At 37.4% G+C, this 20,172-nt stretch overlaps 1 protein-coding gene across 3 annotated transcripts in view; it reads right to left on the reverse strand.

Moving 5' to 3' along the window:
- The window catches only part of LOC145321642 (uncharacterized), a 42,021-nt gene that overhangs the window by 5,199 nt on the left and 16,650 nt on the right, over positions 1–20,172 (reverse strand). Inside the window, exons 14-28 of one of the 3 annotated variants that reach the window (XM_080163129.1) lie at positions 11,189–11,336; positions 9,887–9,952; positions 9,432–9,493; positions 8,460–8,689; positions 7,049–7,273; positions 6,089–6,157; positions 5,814–5,881; positions 4,811–4,885; positions 4,119–4,309; positions 3,644–3,731; positions 3,359–3,431; positions 2,869–2,937; positions 2,194–2,264; positions 1,039–1,127; positions 494–540 (exon numbers count right to left, since the gene is read on the reverse strand). In XM_080163129.1, the coding sequence (XP_080019255.1) occupies positions 494–540; positions 1,039–1,127; positions 2,194–2,264; positions 2,869–2,937; positions 3,359–3,431; positions 3,644–3,731; positions 4,119–4,309; positions 4,811–4,885; positions 5,814–5,881; positions 6,089–6,157; positions 7,049–7,273; positions 8,460–8,689; positions 9,432–9,493; positions 9,887–9,952; positions 11,189–11,336 (1,571 nt within the window). Of the gene's footprint in view, positions 1–493; positions 541–1,038; positions 1,128–2,193; positions 2,265–2,868; positions 2,938–3,358; positions 3,432–3,643; positions 3,732–4,118; positions 4,310–4,810; positions 4,886–5,813; positions 5,882–5,916; positions 5,962–6,020; positions 6,158–7,048; positions 7,274–8,459; positions 8,690–9,431; positions 9,494–9,886; positions 9,953–11,188; positions 11,337–20,172 lie in introns of all 3 variants that reach the window. The other 2 variants (XM_080163128.1, XM_080163127.1) reach the window with 2 other exon arrangements.

Here is a 20,172-nt window from a genome sequence, read left to right on the forward strand (position 1 = left end):
ACCGTAGTTCTAGGCACTGCAGGGTTATGTCATGTGTGACGTCATAAAAATCCATATATTTTTTAGGGGTGTCCTTTCCCACAACTCTCCTCTCACCCCTCCTTTATAGACGTATTTATGTATATGACGTGACACTCGTCACTTTGAGCTTTTTCGGGTCTGGGCTTAAGGAAAAAACTTTCCCCACTCTACCATTTTCAAAAGTTTTCGCACAAAAAAGGGAAAAATTGATAGTTTCAGTGCTCGATAGGGATGCTGTACGTATTGGTGCAAAAAATGGGGACAAAATTCAAATTGTTTTGGCGTGTGACGTCATACCCCCATCTCTTTTCTAGGGGGTTTCTTTCCTCCTTCCCTTTTCTTTCCCCTCACTTGTGACGTAAATAAACAGCCCCGTCAAATCAATTTAAAAATTGTCCCCATTTTTTGCACCAATACGTACAGCATCCTCGATAGGCACCCTGAGTGAAATCACCGAAATTAAATTGATTACCTTATAATTTGAATAAGAAACAGAATAGCCACAAATGTTACATTGTCTCCTAATATTTTATTCTTGCTTATTTTCATATTATTTTTTATTTTAATAAATTTAATTTTTATATGTATCTATAATACAAAGTCTGTCTGTCCCCTAAGATCTCGGTAACCACTGAACCGTTTGGATTCTACTCTTCATGGAATATACCTACTGGTCCTGTGGTGGTTTGAGGCTAATTTTCTTGGGGGTTGGGACATCCACAACTCCTCAAAAAACAAAAATGCTAGGGGCGAAGCCGATATTAACTTATATAAAAGTAACAGGATGTCTCTAGGTGTATGTGTGTGTATTTGTGTGCGAATGTTCAGTAGTAGAAGGTTTCGATAACTACTGAAACGATATGGTTTTTAATTTGCAGTAAAGCTTCTAATAAGTCAAGAAAAGTTTTATAAATATTTTTCAACGGGTACCTTCACCCATCCAAGAGAAATAACCCAAAGGTGCTATAAAAAAAGATAATTTGAATTGTTTAAATTTTAGAAAATAAGCAGAATAATTCCTTGGATGTTTAAATTCTTTCCCCATCAGACTTTCCAATTTAGTCATTGAGGTGCTGGATCTAAAACTTTCATCCTTCTTTCTAGACCTAATAAGAAAGGAAATTAAAAAAAAATTATTTACTTTTTTTCTTTAGTTTATCCTTAATACAAAGTAGCTTGATGTCTGTCCGTCTGTCCGTCTGTCCGTCTGACCGTCTGTCCGTCTGTCTGTCCGTCCGTCTCTTAAGATCTCGGTAACCACTGAACCAATCGGATTTTACTCTTCAGGGAATATACCTACTGGTCCTGTGGTGGTTTTAGGTTATTTTCATTGGGGGGTGGGACACCCCCAACCCCCCCAAAAATAAAAAAACCACCCCCCAAAGATTTTTTTTTTACATTTTTTGTAAAATATCAGTAACTGTTGATCAAATTGGGCTCAACCCTTCTGGGAATATACCTACTGGTCCTCTGGTGGTTTTAAGCTATTTTCTTGGGGGGTGGGACACCCCAACCCCCCCAAAAATAAAAAAATCCCCACTTCCAAAATTCTTAATTTTTAAAAATTTTTGTAAACAAAAACCATTAATTGGGGTGGTGGAACACCACTGCAACATGGGGCGAAGCCCCCACGAATCCCCCCCCCCAAAAAAAAAAATTTTAATATTTTTTTTTTTTTATTTTAATTTTTGTGTATGCGAACAACCTAGGTTTAATTTTTACGAATTGAAATTTTTGTGTATACGGCAAACAACCTGGGTTTAATTTGTACAAATTGAAATTTTTGTGCATAAAACGCACAACCTGGGTTTAATTTTACCACAGAGTAATTAAACAAAGAATAATTTTTTTTGAATATTTCTATTTAGGAGGGTTGACTTCCCATTACTTCATAGGGCGAAGCCACTAGAGACTAGGGGCGAAGCCGCTAGTACATAATACGGTAATAAGGACTGTCTATGCCCATTGCCTATTGACAAATCCAAAATAGGATTCAAAGTTGCACACTTCTTTAAACTAATGACACTTTGTATTTATTAACAAAAATTATATGTATATATTTTTTTGCATATTTCTGTATAATATTTCTTTTTTCTAATCCAAATCTGTTTAGTATAAATTTTTCTTTGTTGTAAAATAAATATAATTTTGACGACATTCTAATTTACTTACATTCCATTTCCATTTTCCATAGCTTCATCCAAAACCTCCTCCGGTATTTCTATAACCCCATCCTCATCTCCCTGTAATAAAATCATAATATGAAAGAGGAAGAGTGTTTGTTTGTCTATCTGTAACTCTCTAGAACCTCCGTTTTGAAAAGCCTTATAATGGTCCTTAGCATTTGTGATCTATCTTATCAACTAAATCTCATTGTATTTCTATAAAAAAGATTTTGCGAGTTTCTACTATCTTTCTTTTCTCTTAGTCTAAAAGCATGTTTTAACGTTTTTGCTTATCGTATGTTTGTTTCTCTGCTTTTTTGTGTCTCCCTCTATTCTAACTTTAATAAAGCTTCATACAGGTCCTCAAAGTGTTTTGACTTATTTAGTAGGCTATATGTTAATTTATTTCAATACAAGAAAGGTTTCGCGATTTTCTATTTTTCTTTAAATTGTTGCTTTGTCTTTCGATGCGTCTCCTGTTATTCTCGCTTTATATTAGCTTCATATTAGTTCTTAGCATGATTTAAATTATTTAAATGCTATGTAAAGGCTATTTTCTCTAGGTATGAATTGAAATTTATCTCATTAATTCAAACAAATTTGCATCTTTTGGAAACAATCATTCTAGTTCAATTTCTCCCCACAATTTGATTGTTTAATAAAAATGCATTATGCTCTATACCTGCAAGGAATCCAGGTAATCCAAGCCTCCAGAATTTGTTGTAGGCAATTCTCCACTATCATGTAGACTCTATAATACATTATAATACAATTTTTGATATAAAGCAACTGATGATTTTAAATAATAGTATTTTATTTTATTGATATATTCTATTTTATAAAGCAATAAGGTTTTTTTGTCTGTAGCTTAAGCTACTTAACCGATCGAGTCCATTTTATGGAAGCTGCTTATTTGGTTTTAGACTATATAATTTTTATTTTTAAGTATTGTTTTAGGCTATTTTCCCACTTCTCTTGCTCCTAGGAATACAGAGCTCCTAGATGCTAGGAGAGCAACCGCTTGTACTAAGAAAACCATGATAATGTTTAATTAGATGACGAAAAATAATAAATCTTAATTTTACAATGTGTAAAACCTGATTTTATACTGTATTTGATTTTGCTTTTAATCGTTCTTGAATGTCATTAATAGTGCAACCATTATAAATTACCTTATGGTGATTATACATTTCTCCTGGAATCAGTTTTCTACATTTGTAACAAAATTTATACTTCATTCCATGTCTGAAATATAGAATAATATTTTTAGAAACTTCGTTTTACAGGCTGTTTTAGAAACGTTCATTCATTACATATTAATATTAGTGTAAGAAATATGGGATCTAAAGGGATAAGACAATTGCCGATAAATTGATTGACATTCCCAATAATGATACATAAAATTACCCTTCTGTAGATTCCAATAAAAATTTACTAAAAGTCCCCAAAGGTGTTACCTTAATTTGATATGTCTTGCCAGATTTTTATGTGTAATCTCAATAGCGCACACGGGACAACGCTCTTTTGGCATCAATCGTTCTCGTCCTAAAGAAAAAATATGATTTTTTATGTAAATAAAAAAAACAATTTAAAAATAGTCGTCAATTTAATTTGCTATTGTGGACATCAATTATTAGTTAGTTCGTTCATCCAGTGCAGTGCAGTGGAGGGGAAGAGGTCAGGGGAGTGGATGGAGGTGATCGGTATTTTAGACAGCTACAATATTCACTTTATAAGAGTACATGAAGTCAAAGTAATTATTATGTAAATGGAGAAAGTCACTCAAAAATCAGACATGTGACGTCATAAAAATGAGTGATTATCCACTTCTTTTTTAGGGGTTTTCTTTTCCACTTCTCCTCTCATCTCCATCATTTTCATGACGTCACATGTTTAATTTTTGAGTGACTTTCTCCATTTAAGTTAGTATACCTTGCGCGTCAACATAAGTATCTGCACTCTTAGGACTGCTGGGGCCGCTGTCAGTCGCCGCAGCTCCATTTTCTCCAGGCGGAGCTTTTCTTTTTCGCCCTGTCTCGTCAATGGCCTTGACAACAAGACCGCCGCTAGAGCCGCCCCAAGCCGCCAAGGAACCGATTGGTGTCAGACTAGCACGTTCTTTCCTAAATAAAATTAATAGTCTGATGTATTTTTATCCTTGTATAAAAGTAACAGGATGTCTATGTGCATCTGTGTATGTGCCTCAAAAGATCTCATTAACCGCTGAACCGATGTGTTTCTTAAAGGTCAAGGTCAAGGAAAATTTTTAACTATTTCGGGTGAGGTGCCATCACCTCCAAAGACATACCGCTCCAAGAAACAAATCTCCATCTCTTCCCCCAAAAATAAACTATAAAACATTTCTTTTTACATTTCAAAATAATGGTAATTGTCGTATTATTTATAACATAATAACATTGGAGCAGTTTATAGTGCCTAAAAAATACGTCATATAATACAAATGACTAAGGTTAGGCCAGTATACATTTACATTGATTAATGGTAAAATGTATACTGGCCTATTATTGGTCATTTGCATTGTATGACTTCATTTTTTATGAGGCACTATAACTGCTTCAATAGTATTGCAAAATACCTTTTCTTTTAACAACCAAAAAGTTTACCTGTCAATGACAATGGGTTTTCCATTTTCAATCCTGATTTTCTGTCCCATGTAAGGTGGCATTCCATGCCAATGTCTAAACAACAAAAAATATTTATATCTCCTATTATCTTTTAAGTAGTAAGCTTTTTTGTCTGTGACGAAGTATCTCACTAAACCCTGATCCGATATGGTTCTCCTACTATTTTCACTATTTACTATTTCCACACTCCAAACCCCCCCCCCAAAAAAAAAAAAAATATTTTCTTTTCCTTCTTATAAATAAAAATAAAATAGGGGAAGGGTCGACTTATCCCCCGCCTTTAGTGTCCCTAGAGTCTTCTAGGGGCGTAGCTCCTAGTCCAATAAGGAAGCTAGTTTTTAGAACACAAGAAATACGACAATATGAAAATTAATTTACAAATAATAAATTGTTCTAATTAATCTTTATATAAAAGATGTACAATTCAAGTTTGAATGTCTGTGCCGAAAGATTTCGCTAACCGCAATAATGTTGTGGCTTTTCTTTATATTGATGCTTCTTATATGTCCTGGGACAGTTTTATCAATTTTAGGTGAGGGTTCATGTGTCTGAAATGACTCTAGAAAACTTTTGGAACATAACTACTAGTCTTATGTAAATGGTATTGTTTTACGCCGAAATGGAAATGTATCGTAAAACTTTCAGAACTTTTATTTTACTAATTTACACCCCCAACCCTAAAAAATAAATATTTTAGGGGTATATAATTGTTTAGCTAGGAGTTATTTTATTTTTTTTCTTCAAAATCTTGAACGTCTTACTCTTTAAGCTTGGCTACTCTTTAAATAAATTATATTTGTTAGTCTCTTGGTCTCCACTTCAAAGCTTTTCATAGTGCCTATATAAAATGACGTCATACTGGCCTACCCTCGGTCAATTTAATGTATATTGTGTAATTTAGTCAGTGTATTGGCCAATTATTGGTCATTTGTATTGTATGACGTCCTTTTTCATAGGCACTATAAGCAGCTTCTTCACTTACCTGTGGTCTTTATGTTCATCCTTGGGTAGATACTCCCTGCAGCACCTACAGAACAGGGCAGAGTGCACCTCAGACATTAGGGGGGGGGGGTGTCTCCACTTACCTGTGGTCTTTATGTTCATCCTTGGGTAGATACTCCCTACAGCACCTACAGAACAGGGCGGAGTGCACCTCATCAGACATGGGGGGGGGGGTGTCTTAACTTACCTATGGTCTTTATGTTCATCCTTGGGTAGATACTCCCTGCAGCACCTACAGAACAGGGCGGAGTGCACCTCCGACATGTGCTTGAAGAACCATTTTATATTCGACCATTCACCGCAGAGCTCGCACTGCTTCCGAACCTTAATAGTTATTTGTCGCATTGTATTATAGAAAGCTTTCAGCGGATATTAAAATGAAAATTTAAGGATTAAAACATGTTTTGTTAACCCCGAGTGGCCGAAATCCCAGGCTAACAAAACTGGTGTTAGTATTATAATTGTATATTTTTAAATTCGTAGAAAACTGAATATGATCCATGATTTTTCAGTGTGGTTTAAAACCAGTTCTAATTTACCGGATATTGATCGGTTTCGCAGCCATACTACAAAAAAAATTATAATTATTTTATATTCTACCATTCACCGTATAGCTCATACTGTTTCCGAACCTTAAATATAATTTCGTCTCAGCAGTCTTTTTTTCTATAGGATATTTCTATCTTTTGATTGGTAGGTCGTTTGTCCATACGGTCTTATGTTGTTAGGTTCATACCGGTGATCTAAAGGGATAAGATAATGGACGATAAATTTATATACATCCCAACCCTAATGGTGATTAAAAATTTCCCTTTCTATAGATTAAAATTATTGGTTGAAAAGTTCAGAATATACAAACCAATTGAAATTGAATAAATAAACTAAAGTTTTTTTTAACAAGATAACAGATCTATATTATAGATGTTTATACTGACAACTACCTCCCTTTCTTTTTCAAAGACCTCTTTCGTCTGCTTCTAAATTGTTTTCTGCTACTTAGCTGTGTTAATATAAGCGACACTACAGGGTTGATTTTCAATGACCCAATAGAAGGGTTGCACAAGGTGGTTGCGATGGGAAGATACATTTATTTAACCCTTTCTACCTTTAGTGTTTTACTCTAATAGCAAAATAACGTAGTTATAAAACTTTGGGTACCAGTAGAATTTGCAGTCCAATGTCCCATCCCTGCTTGCTGAAAAATCACTCCCTTACCTTTCCAGATTTGACTCTGCCAGCATTATCCAGCTCAACATTAACTTCATCCTTTGCAGGAGAATTGGCTTGGCTGGTAACAGTAGCACCGCCAGTCATATTCTTCACACCCTTGATCGGGCTCTCGGTGACCGATGCGGGCGCAGCGGTCATGGAAGTGATTGAGATGGGTGAAAACGCGGCAATGGATCCGCATTCTGTGCTTACTTTGGCGCCTACAGCTCCCTATAACATAAATAAATTGTCAAGTCAATAAACAAGTTCAACTTGGTTAACAATCTTCCACTTTGTACTCTTCCAGCCACCTGGAATGCGTTTTTTATTAACAATAGCTTTATAGTGGAAAAGGTAACTTCTAGATTTAAATTTTATAAAAAAATTGAAAAGAGAGCTTTTAGACAGTATTGTAGTTGCCTGTGACAGGCTATTGTGTCCCTCCTGTGACCTTAACATTGATGTATGATTGTTTAAGTCAACCTGTAGCTTACCTTACCTTTTAATTGCTTAAAATATATACATTTTTTATAATCGCACAGAGACCCCATTTTTTCTCCACTTTCCAACCCCCCCCCCCCCCCCCCCCCCTACTTTTCCTAAACATCCTTCCTTGCATATTGCTGTATATAGTGTACATATATTACTTATACAAAAGACTGCTTTAAAAAAACATTTAAATCAAAGTCTAAAATTAAAAGGCTATCAATACCGCCCTCAGGCGTTTTTCAGTCCTTGGATACTTGTATTATATTGTGTTAAACCTATAGTATTTATTGTTTATAAAATAGTTTATTTAATGCAATGTAATTACCAATTATGAATGTTGAATATTAAATGTATATGTTGTTTTGTCCCAATAAATATTTGAATTTGAATATTGATTTGAATATTATTAGCAAGGCATTTCTATAATTAAATCCAAAAAAATGAAAGTATGTCCTTTATCCTGTATCAAAGCAATTTTGCAACAAATTTATGTACAATTTCATTTTGACTTACAAATTTATATTTCGCTTATCAAGTTCTGTCACTCTAATGTTCGTTTGTCCTTACTCTTGATTTTAGAGCTTCGCTTTTATGGATCTTGTCATCCTTTTTTGTTTAAAACATAAAGGGGTAAGTTTTTATCTATGTGTCATATTTTAAAATACAAAACAATACATTTTCCAGTATGGCTTGCAACCGATTGATATTGATTGGATTAGAACCGGTTCTAAGCCATACTGAAATATTAAGTATAGCATCATTATACAGACAATTTTCACGAATATTAAAATAAAAATCACTAAATCAAAACCAGTTTTGTTAGCTTGGAACTTCGACCCCTCTAGGCGGACAAAACTTGTTAAAATCTTTTTTCATTTTATCATCCGCGGATAGCTGACTATAATTCGACGCGATAAATAACTAATACCTGGTTTATAGGCGACTGAATAAGAAGGGGTTCAGCAAGGCCTCCAGGTACTACAACAGAAGGAGTTGTCTTCAGTGCTGCTACACCTGCAAGACCTGTAACAGGCGTTGTAGCAAGGCCGGGCTGGCCAGCAACGGGCACAGGTAAACCTGGTCCTGCCAGCGTATTATGGCCGCTGGATTTCATTCCAGGTAGGTCTAGAGCGGATTTAGGCACGGGCATTCCTCCACCTAGGTATAAAACACAGTTAATAATAATATAAAAGATAGATAATCAACTCATGACAAAAAGATAGACAGGCTGACAGACAGATGATTAGATATAAGGACAAATAGAAGTATAGTATAGTATAAAGAGATAAGGAGGATAGGTAGATAGTTGGAAACTAATAGTTTGATAATACTAATATTTATAGATACATAGAAGGATAGATAGGCAGATACATATATAGAAATAAGAAGGATGGATGTATAGATAGATATACACTCAGACAAACAGACTGGCAGACAGACATTCAGACAGACAGACAAACAGACAGATAGACAGACAAACAGACAGACAGACAGACAAACAGACAGACAGACAGACAGACAGACAGACAGACAGACAGACAGACAGACAGACAGACAGACAGACAGACAGACAGACAGACAGACAGACAGACAGACAGACAGACAGACAGACAGACAGACAGACAGACAGACAGACAGACAGACAGACAGACAGACAGACAGACAGACAGACAGACAGACAAACAGACAGACAGACAGACAGACAGACAGACAGACAGATAGACAGATAGACAGATAGACAGATAGACAGACAGACAGACAGATAGATAGATAGATATATAAACAGACTAACAGACAGACAAACAAACAGACATACAGACAACCAGACAGACAGGCTGACAGACAGATAGAGGCAAACAGACAAAAAGACAGACAGAAAGACAAACAGTTATATAGATACCTGGTGTATGCGATGCTGCGTGTAAAACAATTTCTTGTTGATTTTGAAGATTGTCAAACACTCTAAAATAATTTCAGATAAATATTTCAATAAATTTGATTTTAAATTTGTAACACAGCTAGATGTTTTTTTGTCAAAAAATATAGGTAATAACCTCTGCCAAAAATACAGTCATACTTGAAGTAACTGCCACAAATACATCTAACACTAGCATTTTTACATCCAAAATTGTCAATTATACAACTATTTTCTTCCAAATTTATATCTAAACTTTTTAATATGTCACAATTTTGACAAAAAAAACATCCACTATATTTCTGCCAGTTGTAGAAACGGCAACGTCCCCATAAGAAAGGTAGTTAAATTATAAGTGCAAAGTCTTAATTTCCATTATTAGTTTTAAATTATATTTCATAGATTTTTTTCAAATGATATATTATGAAAAACAATTTTACCTATAACAAATAAGGCAAAGTAGACTAGTGTTGTTACAGAGTTGAATCATTTTTCTTTTGTCATCTCTAAAATAAATAAATAATTAGAGTTCCCAATTACAGAAAATAGGTTTAAAGTCAAAGAGAGAGGGGGCAATGGGCTGTTAATACACTAGTCCCCAAAGTTTTATAACAACGTTTTCTTATTCGTTGGATAATCAACTTTGGAAATCTTAGAGAATTTTGATTCATTTAGTTGAGTGTTCAAACGTTTCGACCACTAATTTTAAGCTACAAAGGACAATTTTGTGTATCATCATTGGGAATGTGTATAAATTTAACGGCCCTAAAAAGTTTTATTTCTTGGTTTTAAAGGTTTAAAACATTACTTTTATATATTTTTAGTAACAAAACTACTCTAAGTCTAGAGAATGTCCGTTCGTCCGTATGTCACTCAGTCACAATATAAAATACTTTAAATTACATGATCTTACAAAAAATAATCTTTTTATTAGCTGTTTTTTATAACTGTTTACTTTTTAATCCAGGCTATTGTTAACTTTTTTATCCTGCGCTACTTATGGCGACAAGTGTCTTTTTTTTCATTTAATCAATGGGATATTCTGTGCTAATGGATGTAGAATATGCGTGGATATTATGACAAGGGGGAAAATTGTCGTTAATTTAGGTTGCTATTTCCACTGTCATTTATCGGTCAGTTCGTTCATCAGGTAGGAGGTAAAGGGGGATATGGGGTAGATTGTTATTTTAGCCCGCTACAAGTTTCCCTTTATTAGATTATATGATAATCTGGTGTAATATCCAAGTAATTATAAATCCATTTCTATGCTTGACTTTTTATCAATAACCAACCAACCCAGAGATCTAAAGGGATAAGACAATGGCCGATAAATTGATGTACATCCCCAATAATGATACACAAAATTAACCCTTTTGAATATTAAAATTAAAACAAATATTTACTAAAGTCCCCAAAGTTATTATGCCAACGAACAAGAAACTATTATTATAAAACTTTAGGGACAATTGTAGTAACTAGCCAGGGAGGAAGGGAGAGAACAATGGATCGAATATTCAATATTTTAGGGTCCAAAACCTAGGGTACCAGCTTAGAGTGTTCGTGAAGGATTTAGACTGAATTTGGGGACTTTGAGTGCTGGCGCACAATTGCCGCGAAATTTGTTTAAATCTAGCAGACAAAAAAATAAATAAAAAAAAACAATGAACACTATTTCTAACAAAAAAATCTATATTGTATAAAATTATTTTGGCTGGTTCTAACAAATATTTGCAAGAACTAACCTTAAAGTTACCAGATGTGAGCGCATATGTTTGATGGGTGGCACAGCGTACCACTTGGCACAGATTAGGCACTGGTGCGACTCTTTGCCGTCATCACCCTGGTGGGTCCGGGTCAGGCGAGATAATAACTCTTCGGCGCTTAATTTTCCTAGAAGAAAATTAAAATAAGAAAATAAAAATAGAATAGAAAAAAGTAAAAGTAAAAATGACAAAATGTAACGTCATAAAAATGAGGGACGAGTGGATGAAGAGTGGGTAAAAAAAAAACTTTTAAAAAGAGATGGATAATCTCTCATTTTATTTAAATTTATTTGCACAATGTTCAAAAACCAAGAAGTAGATCAAGAACTTAATAATGCCTATAAAAAATTGGATAAATATATAACTTTTTGGAGAAAAAACTCGGATCTACTGCAGTTCATGGTAAAATATTGCTGGTAACGAATGCTTCCTGGTTCCTGGCAATATTACAAGATTCCTGGATCCAGCAGCACGCATATTCCCCTAAATTCTAGGTTCCTGATAGCTGGCAATCTGCAAATTTTCCAGGTTACCAGCAATGAGAGAAGATTACTGGCTTACAGGAGTTTTTACCCCATACCCCTTATCACATTTTCTTAGGGGGTAAACGGCAATGATTAATAAGGAACAGTTGCTTCAATTTTTTTTATTAATAAAGGTGGGGAAGGATATAGAATAGTTGGATCTTTACCTATAAATTTAACTGTTTCTATCTCCATATCCAATTTCGCGCCAAAATTTGGGCGCACCTTTTTATTTTTATAATATATTGGGGGAGATAAATTCGTAATTTTCATCGTATTAATAAATTAATTTTTTTCTAAGTGAGGCTCTGAAATCAAACAGTAAAACCAACAAACTTGAACGCCTATAGAATGCCAAAACTTAATACTAGCCCCTATAACCTAAACTAACCTAATTTTAAAAAGTGCCTCGTCCAGAGAGGGAGTGTAAAATCTATTTTGTTCTTTATGTTCATGTGAAAATGTATATATAGAGAACAAGTATAAATTTACCTCTCCTTTATTCCATGAATATATTTGTACGGCATATTTGAAAACCTGTTCTGTACAAAACAACATTCCCGCCAAGGGTCAAAAGTTATATAAGGGGTAACAAATTGATAGAATTTATCAGTGTTTATTTTACCACCGTAGGAGGAGGTGCTACTCTATATATTACACACATTTTATCTTGCTGTGCTTTTAAGTGAAATTATTTGTGCATATGTAAGTCTTTGATTTATTATTTATAACTTTATATTTAAAATAGCTAATAACTTAAGTATGTTTATTAAAAGAGAAAGATTAATCTAAGGAAGTGATTTAGTATATTGAATCTACTTGCCTTTTTTATAAAATATCAGTTTATAATATTTGTCTTATCCCTTATAATCCCTGCTGTGGGATTTGGATGCATGTATTTTCTTATGTTTATAATTATATCTTATCCCTTATAATCCCTGCTGTGGGATTTGAATGCATGTATTTCTCTTGTGTTTATAATTATATATTATTAAGTATCAAGTCCCGGCTTTCCCTGTGTTTTTTTGTGAGATTGGTTGGTACACCAAGATTGAAAGAAAATGTCGGAACTTTCAGGTATAGACAATGGTAGCTGTAGTATGCTGACAGACAGACAGACATGGACTATACTTACTGATGCCTATATAGAATGGAATACTATAGATTGGAGGACTGACAGACAAACGGACAGTTGCTTACCTGGAGAATAGTGGCAACACTTTATAAGTTGATATTATTCTAGGAGCTGTCTGCCGCTACCAAGCTGATAGATATGAGGCCGAGCTCTATAGGTTCGGAATAGAGTCTCAGCAGGCAAAGTTTCGCAGCTCCTGCCTGAGGGTGAGAGGCCTTGTATCAGCTGAGTCCTCCAGGCTGAAGTATGTTAAGAACTTCCGCCGCCTGACCGCTGAATTAGAGTTCTTGCGGGACCAAAACCGGCAGGGTCTCCAATACATCGAGCAATTGTTGTCTGACGGGAGGGCTTTGAGGCCGTCTGTGCTGAGGTTGCTGATATTGATTACAAGCCTGTTAATCTAGACGAGTATAAGGGTCTTACTGACCCTAGTGTTGGAGACCTTGATAAATCCCGGCTTCTGTGCAGTTTAATAGCTAAAATTAAGGAGGTGTGTGGTGATCTCACACGCTGTAAGGAGGCTGTAAACCGGATAGAACACTCGGTGGCAGCTATACTTGGTGAAGCTCGGTCCAGCCGTTTGCGTAGAGTGGAGCTGCGAGAAGGTGAAGTACAGCTGGGAGCGTTACAAGGAAAGTATCCTTACTTAATTGCCTTGTGTCAGGGAGCAGTTAGGACTGTAGACACGTCCTATGATGCCAACATTATCCAGACTGAGTACACTTCTTTGGAAAGAGCAGCCATTCAACGTGATTTCATCGCTAAGGACCTGTTGAACTTGCTCCAGATCCTGCCACCAGAGAGCCGTGAGTCCTTGCCAGACCTTGCCACCTACAACGTACAAGCATAAATACCTGACAAAGTGAGTATCTGTTAATTAATGGGGAGGGCAGGGGCATCCTTGATACTTGATTACTTTATAAGCTTTTATAGTATGATTTGTACATCTCTATTTATAATTTTGGGCTTTGCTACTTGTGGATGTTGTCATCCTTGTTTCATTTTATTTTGTATCTTGAAGTTAAATGCTTTAAACATGAAAAGATTTTATTTTTACAATTTTTAGGTTTTAACCGTCAAGAATATCAAGAACGTGTTTATTCAAAACTCAGGAAAAAAAGAAAAGCAAGACCAAGCCCTCCTACCCAAGATTTTGTTTTATGCCTCTATTAGTAGTAATTTTTATTATTTAAATTTTATGTATAATAAAGTTTTATATTTTACTACTTGTGTTGTTTATTTTTAACGAGATTTAAAGATTTAACCATTAGAGAAAAGATTTCGGACGCTATTGGTTGTTTAATAGTCTTAAAAAGTTCCTAGAAATTACAGTTAAAACTTTACAAACTTTGGGAAGTAAATATTTATACTTTCCTATGAAACTTAAAAGTAATGGTTAATAAATCTCCGTTGAAAATAAATCGCTCGGTCTATACTTTACGAAGCAGAGTGACAAAAAGTCGAGGTGGCCAGAGTTACTCACGGAGAGGACGGACAACGAGCAAGAGAAAACCAGAGAAAAGGGGATTATCCTGGGACGGACTTGAAGAGCCATTGGTTGGCCACAGCTACGAGGCCCCAAGGGACTTGATAAACCCAACCTCCCCCCCTTCCAGACTACCACTGCGCTCAAGCACACAAGCTGATTACTGTGAGCTTTATGGTAAGCCATTCTAGTTTGGCTAATGAACCTACAACCGTATATCCGGAGAGTGATATAAAAAATAAACTTTTTTCCTGCGTTCTTTATTTTAACCCAAAGTAAAGTAGCAGGATGTCTGTCAGTCAAGACCCCTGTGCTTAACCGAGTTACAGAGAGAGTTATTGTCTACCCTTGAATAAGTTGGAGCCTTGTTTTGAGATATATAGACGAGACCTCAACATATTTCTTACATATACCTGTCTAGGAGAGTTTGAGACTGACCCTTACAGACCAACAGACCAACACACACCTGAACCACAGAGTAGTGTAATTAACCAGACTGACAGACAGACTCGGGGACAAAAATCCCGATACCTAAGCTCAGAAGGAGGCCCCTCCCACACCACTGTTGCTGTCCTAGCACAGGTCCATGCTAGCTGCGAGCCAGCTTCCCCTAACGATAGCTCTTGCAGCGAAATACTAAGAGCGTGTGGAGAGAATCTGACTTCATTAGAGAGCGAACAATCAGACGTATTCTACGACAATACAGACGCGGGTTCGAATCCCGTACATACAAACCAGAAGGGCGGCGCTGGTTCGAGCCTTTGTACTAATAGTGAAAGCTTTGTAAATCCTAATCTGAGCCCTTTATCCCTGAAATTCAAAAACTACATTACAGCCATGGCTTCAGCTGCTGTGACAGACAAGAACTCTGCCCTTGCAGTAGTTGTTAGAGCGAAGATTGACTGGACTGACGATTTTGAAGGATATGACTTGGATACTTTACCAATACAGGAGATAGAGAACCGAATTAATCAGGCTAAGAAAACTAAGGACTTATTGACGGACGTGGAAGTTATGATCTGTGTAGATCCATCTTTAGCAGCTGCTTTCTCTGAAGGATTGGACGGAGTGTCTAATATCAAGAGACAATATGTGCAATACTTAAAATCTGCTTTTCCTAAACTTACTGAGAGAAAAAGTGTTTCACCCACCCAACTAAACAGCAGACCTGTGTCTGCTGCTTCAACTGTGGCTGACGAAATTCAGATGGAGCGGGTTGAAAGACGGACAGACAGTATTGTAGAGGAAGCTGAAATTGTCACTGGTCATTTTGACCAAATCCCTAGTGTCCCTGCAACTTCTCATGTAGAGATAATGGATATAGAGGCCAGACTTGAGTCCTGCAAGGGAGAGAGACGAGATTTATTAGCTGAGCTAAAAGATTTAATTAAAATAGCTACTAAGAGTGGGATGCGAACCCATGTAGAGCAACTAAATGACGTGACAGACGACCTTAATAGAGCCGCCAGGCTAGCTACAGCAAGCGTAGCGGAAAAACGAAGGTTGTTAGGCATTCCAGCTGGATCTACTATAAAAAGCGGTAATATTAATCTCCCCCCTCCTAAGTTTGAAGGCGATTTCTTAAAAGGACCAGACTTTTTTACATTTAAGTCATCCTTTAATGAATATACCCGCACAGTAGGACTGCATAGTGACCCGGATAAACTGCTGCGGCTACGGACGGACTGTTTGAGCGGCCAGGCTTTAGAAGTTGTAACCACAAGTGAAACTTTTACTGAAGCTATGGATAATTTAAATCGCCTGTATGGAAAACCTAATTTGTTGTTCTGTGGCAAAGAGAGAGATATAGGAAACCTTGGAAAGTGCCCCACAGGTATACTAGAAAGGAGAGCTTGGCTCTTGTCCTTGTATAACAAATTGGTAGCTTTGAGAAAACTCTCAGATAACCATAATATCAGGGATGATTATGATAATAGCAGCATATTTTCTACAGTTATAAAAAACATGACTGACAAAGACAGAGAGGATTATGACAAGCAGTGCATTGATGCTATGGCATTAGACGGCAAATTAGATATGAGCCGCAGAGCCAAAGCCCAGCGGTTAGTACAGTTTTTAAACACACTTTGTGAAAGAGCTACTCTACAGTTGGACCACTCACTGACAGGATTGTCCCATTCTGACGATGTTTTTAAGTCCCTAAAAACTACAGGCGCAGGCAGTGACAAGAAGGACAGACACAAGCCTACAGAAAAACCTAAACAGTTTGAGAAAAAGGGAAAAGATAGCCAACGGGGAGCATTCCAACACACCCAGGGAGAACAGAGAGAGAGAGAGAGAGGAAACAAACCTTTAAAAACCTATCCTAAACCTGACATGAGTTTACCTATCCCTGACCAAGAAAAACGAGCACCGACCTTAATCAAATGTCTACATTGTAATAATCAACACACTCATTTAAGTGAGTGCAAAAAATTTGAAGAATGTGAGACAAAAGGGAGGTGGGGAATGTTATGTAAAGTAGGAGCCTGCTACATTTGTCTCAGAATGGACGCTGCTTATATCCCTGGTAGAAGAAAAGATTGGTTTGAGAAGCATCAAATTAACTGTAATAACCAATTTATATGTAGCCATAAGAAGTGTGGAGAGAACCCACAATTTAAAAAAACGCACATCCTTCTATGCAGTTTTCATTCTAAAGAAAATACGGGAGAATATGAAAAGTTTTTAAAAACCCTCCCCAGTGATAAAAAATACAAATTTTTTATTGCTCAACAGGGATCCCAGAACATATATTCCGGCGCAACTTCTGATGAAGACACACCTCCTATATACATGATCCATACGATAACAACCAAAGCTGGCCGGGAGTTACAGATCTTTTACGACAGCGGCTGTATCATTGGAGCTGTTAGTACGACAGCTGTGGAGGCTTTGGGAGCTAAACCTCTAGGAAACGGTCCTATCCCTTTGACTGTTGCAGGTGGAAGAACAATCTGGAATAAGTATGGGGACGCCAGTTTCTCACTAAAAACCACAGATGGAAACAGTACAGAGTTTACAATGCTACAAATGGATACAATTTCAGTACCATTTCCTGTTTGGGAACTGAAAAAGGCATGGAATGCACTGTGTAAAGGTGCCATGGAACAAGGGATGGAGATTAAATCCCTCCTAACCCCCCCTAAGAAGGTTGGGGGGCGGGAGGTGGATGTTATGTTTGGGATCAAATACCTGGCTTTTCATCCCACCCCAGTCTTAACCCTACCTTCAGGCTTGACATTGTTCAAGTCTAAACTCCACTGTCCATCTAACCAGATGGGAATAATTGGCGGTCCGCAGCCAGCTTGGGAAAGAACTCGCACAGCTGTTAGCACAATGGGTGCAAGTCAGTACTTGGCAGCTGAGATAAGAGCTGTTGTTGCTACAGACAGAGCGTTGAGAGGCCCTGATATCCCCACATTCATCAGTGATGATCTATGTGACCATGAATGGTATGAGACAACCACATGGACAGAATGTGAGCAGGACCTCCCAGAGTACGAGAATAAGCCAGCAGCTATGTGCTTCAAGCTTGCTGTCCGGTCAATGAGAGACTTCCAGATGGAAGACGACATTGGATCCCTAATACAGTACCGTTGTGTACAATGCCGCAACTGTGGAAAGTGTAAGAAGGGAGAGGAACTGGAATTGAAGTCATTACAGGAAGAAACAGAACAAGAGCTGATAGAGAATTCAGTTGAGCTAAAAGTCAGTGAAAAAGCTGTGTACTCAAAGCTGCCATTCATCTTTAACCCAAAGATGAAACTAACAGATAACCGGAAGGTAGCTGAAAAGATCCTCCAGAGCCAGCTAAACCAAATAGCAAAGAAACCAGGCATGAAAGAGGATATTGAGAAAGCCCACGCAAAATTAGCTGATAAACACTATGTTATACCTGTAACAGACTTACCTGAAAAGCTCCAGAAGGATGTCCTGGGAAGCGGTTACTACATACCATGGAGAGTGGTATACAATGAAGGAAGCTTATCTACCCCCTGCCGCATAGTGTTTGATGCGAGTGCTAAGTGCCCAGGTGGAGAATCCTTGAACGAAATCCTGGCCAAAGGAGCAAATGTCCTAGCCAGGTTATTACACTTATTGATACAGTTTAGGTGTGGAACTGCAGCTTTTGCAGCAGATGTTTCTATGGCATATAATGCCGTCAAACTGCATCCTGACTACTACAAATTTCAAAAATACTTGTGGAACCCTAGCCTGGATGATGTGTCCAGGGCCGTTGTCATGATCATTGTGACATTAATTTACGGCGTACGTCCCAGTGGAAACTTAACTATAGCTGCTTTTGATGCTATAGTTAAGTTTGCCCGAGAGGCGGGAGGGGTAATGGCTCTAGGTGCAGAGTCATTATCAAAGAAAGCATACATGGATGACATCTTCTCTAGCCACCTGAGTGTAGAGGAGAGAGACAAGACAGCAATAGGCTTAACCAAAGCCTTGGATGTCGGATCCATGACAGTCAAAGCTATCACTAAGAGTGGCTATGCTCCAGGGGAAAAAGTGTCTGTTGATGGTGAGACTGTAGGCCTAGTTGGGTATATCTGGAGACCAGAGGAAGACACACTAGCCTTGGATGTAAAACCTATAGCCCTGGGAAAAGCGAAGAGGGGAGTTAGACCCCCCCCAGTGGATGGAGACTTGAAAATGGAGCTATCAAAAAATTTCACTAAGAGAGTGGTTGCCGGTCAGGTTGCCAGCGTGTTTGACCCCCTTGGGTTGGGAGTACCAGTTACCTCATGGTTAAAGGTAGATATGAGCAATATCTGCAAACTCCACCCAGGGTGGGATGAGATGCTACCAGAAGAGCTCCTAGATACTTGGGTACAGAACCTGGAGAGGGTACAAGGCTTAGCAGCATTGAGAGTACCAAGGGATGCCTGTCCTGGAGCCAGCCAGAAAGGAAAAATCCAACTGATAGCAACCTCAGATGCAAGCCAAGAAGTAGCTGTAGCAGCAGTATATGCCAGAACCCAGCTGGAGAATGGAGAAGTAGTTGTTAATCTAATAGCTGCTAAAAGCAAACTAGTCCACAAATTAACCATTCCCAGAGGAGAACTAACTGCAGCTGTCATGTCTGCTACATTGACCCAAATAATAGCAGCCAATTTCCCAAATCTTATAGAGGATACCATCTATTGTATAGATTCCTCTATTGTCCTCCATTGGATCCATCAGGATCAAAGACTGCTGCAGACAGCTGTTAGAAATGGAGTCATTGAGATAAGGAGGCTAAGCAAACTGGAGAACTGGTTCTTTGTACCTGGAATTGAAAACCCAGCCGACATCGGGACAAGAAGAGTAGCTGTTGAAGAGATTACAGGTAAAAGTGACTGGTTGACAGGAAAAGCATGGATGAAAGGAAAAAGAGAAGATATGCCGCTACAAGGGATTGAGGAACTGAGGCTAACAGCTGAAGAAAAAAGAGAAGCTTGCATGGAGATTAGGAATATGGAGAATAGAGGATTAATCCTGTACTCCACAATCCAGAGAGCTAACACTGCTATACAAATATATGAATTTATAATAAACCCAGCAGATAAGCCATGGGATAAGCTGCTACGTGCCCTAGAAGTTCTGATAAGATGTGGAGAAATATGGAAAACCTACAAGAAAGGAGCAGAGAACCCTAAAGGATTCCCTGTGGTGAACGGCACCATTGTACCAGTCCTAAACGGAGACGAGAACAAAAATGCTAAACAATACATATTTTCTCGTACATCAAGAGAGCTGAAGGAAACAGTAGATAAGAAGCAATGGGAAAATCTTGGAGCCTGGGATGGAGATATATTCTACTACA

The sequence above is a fragment of the Acartia tonsa genome, chromosome 6, assembly GCF_053477335.1.
Source record: "Acartia tonsa isolate MP-2025a chromosome 6, ASM5347733v1, whole genome shotgun sequence".
Taxonomy (NCBI): domain Eukaryota; kingdom Metazoa; phylum Arthropoda; class Copepoda; order Calanoida; family Acartiidae; genus Acartia; species Acartia tonsa.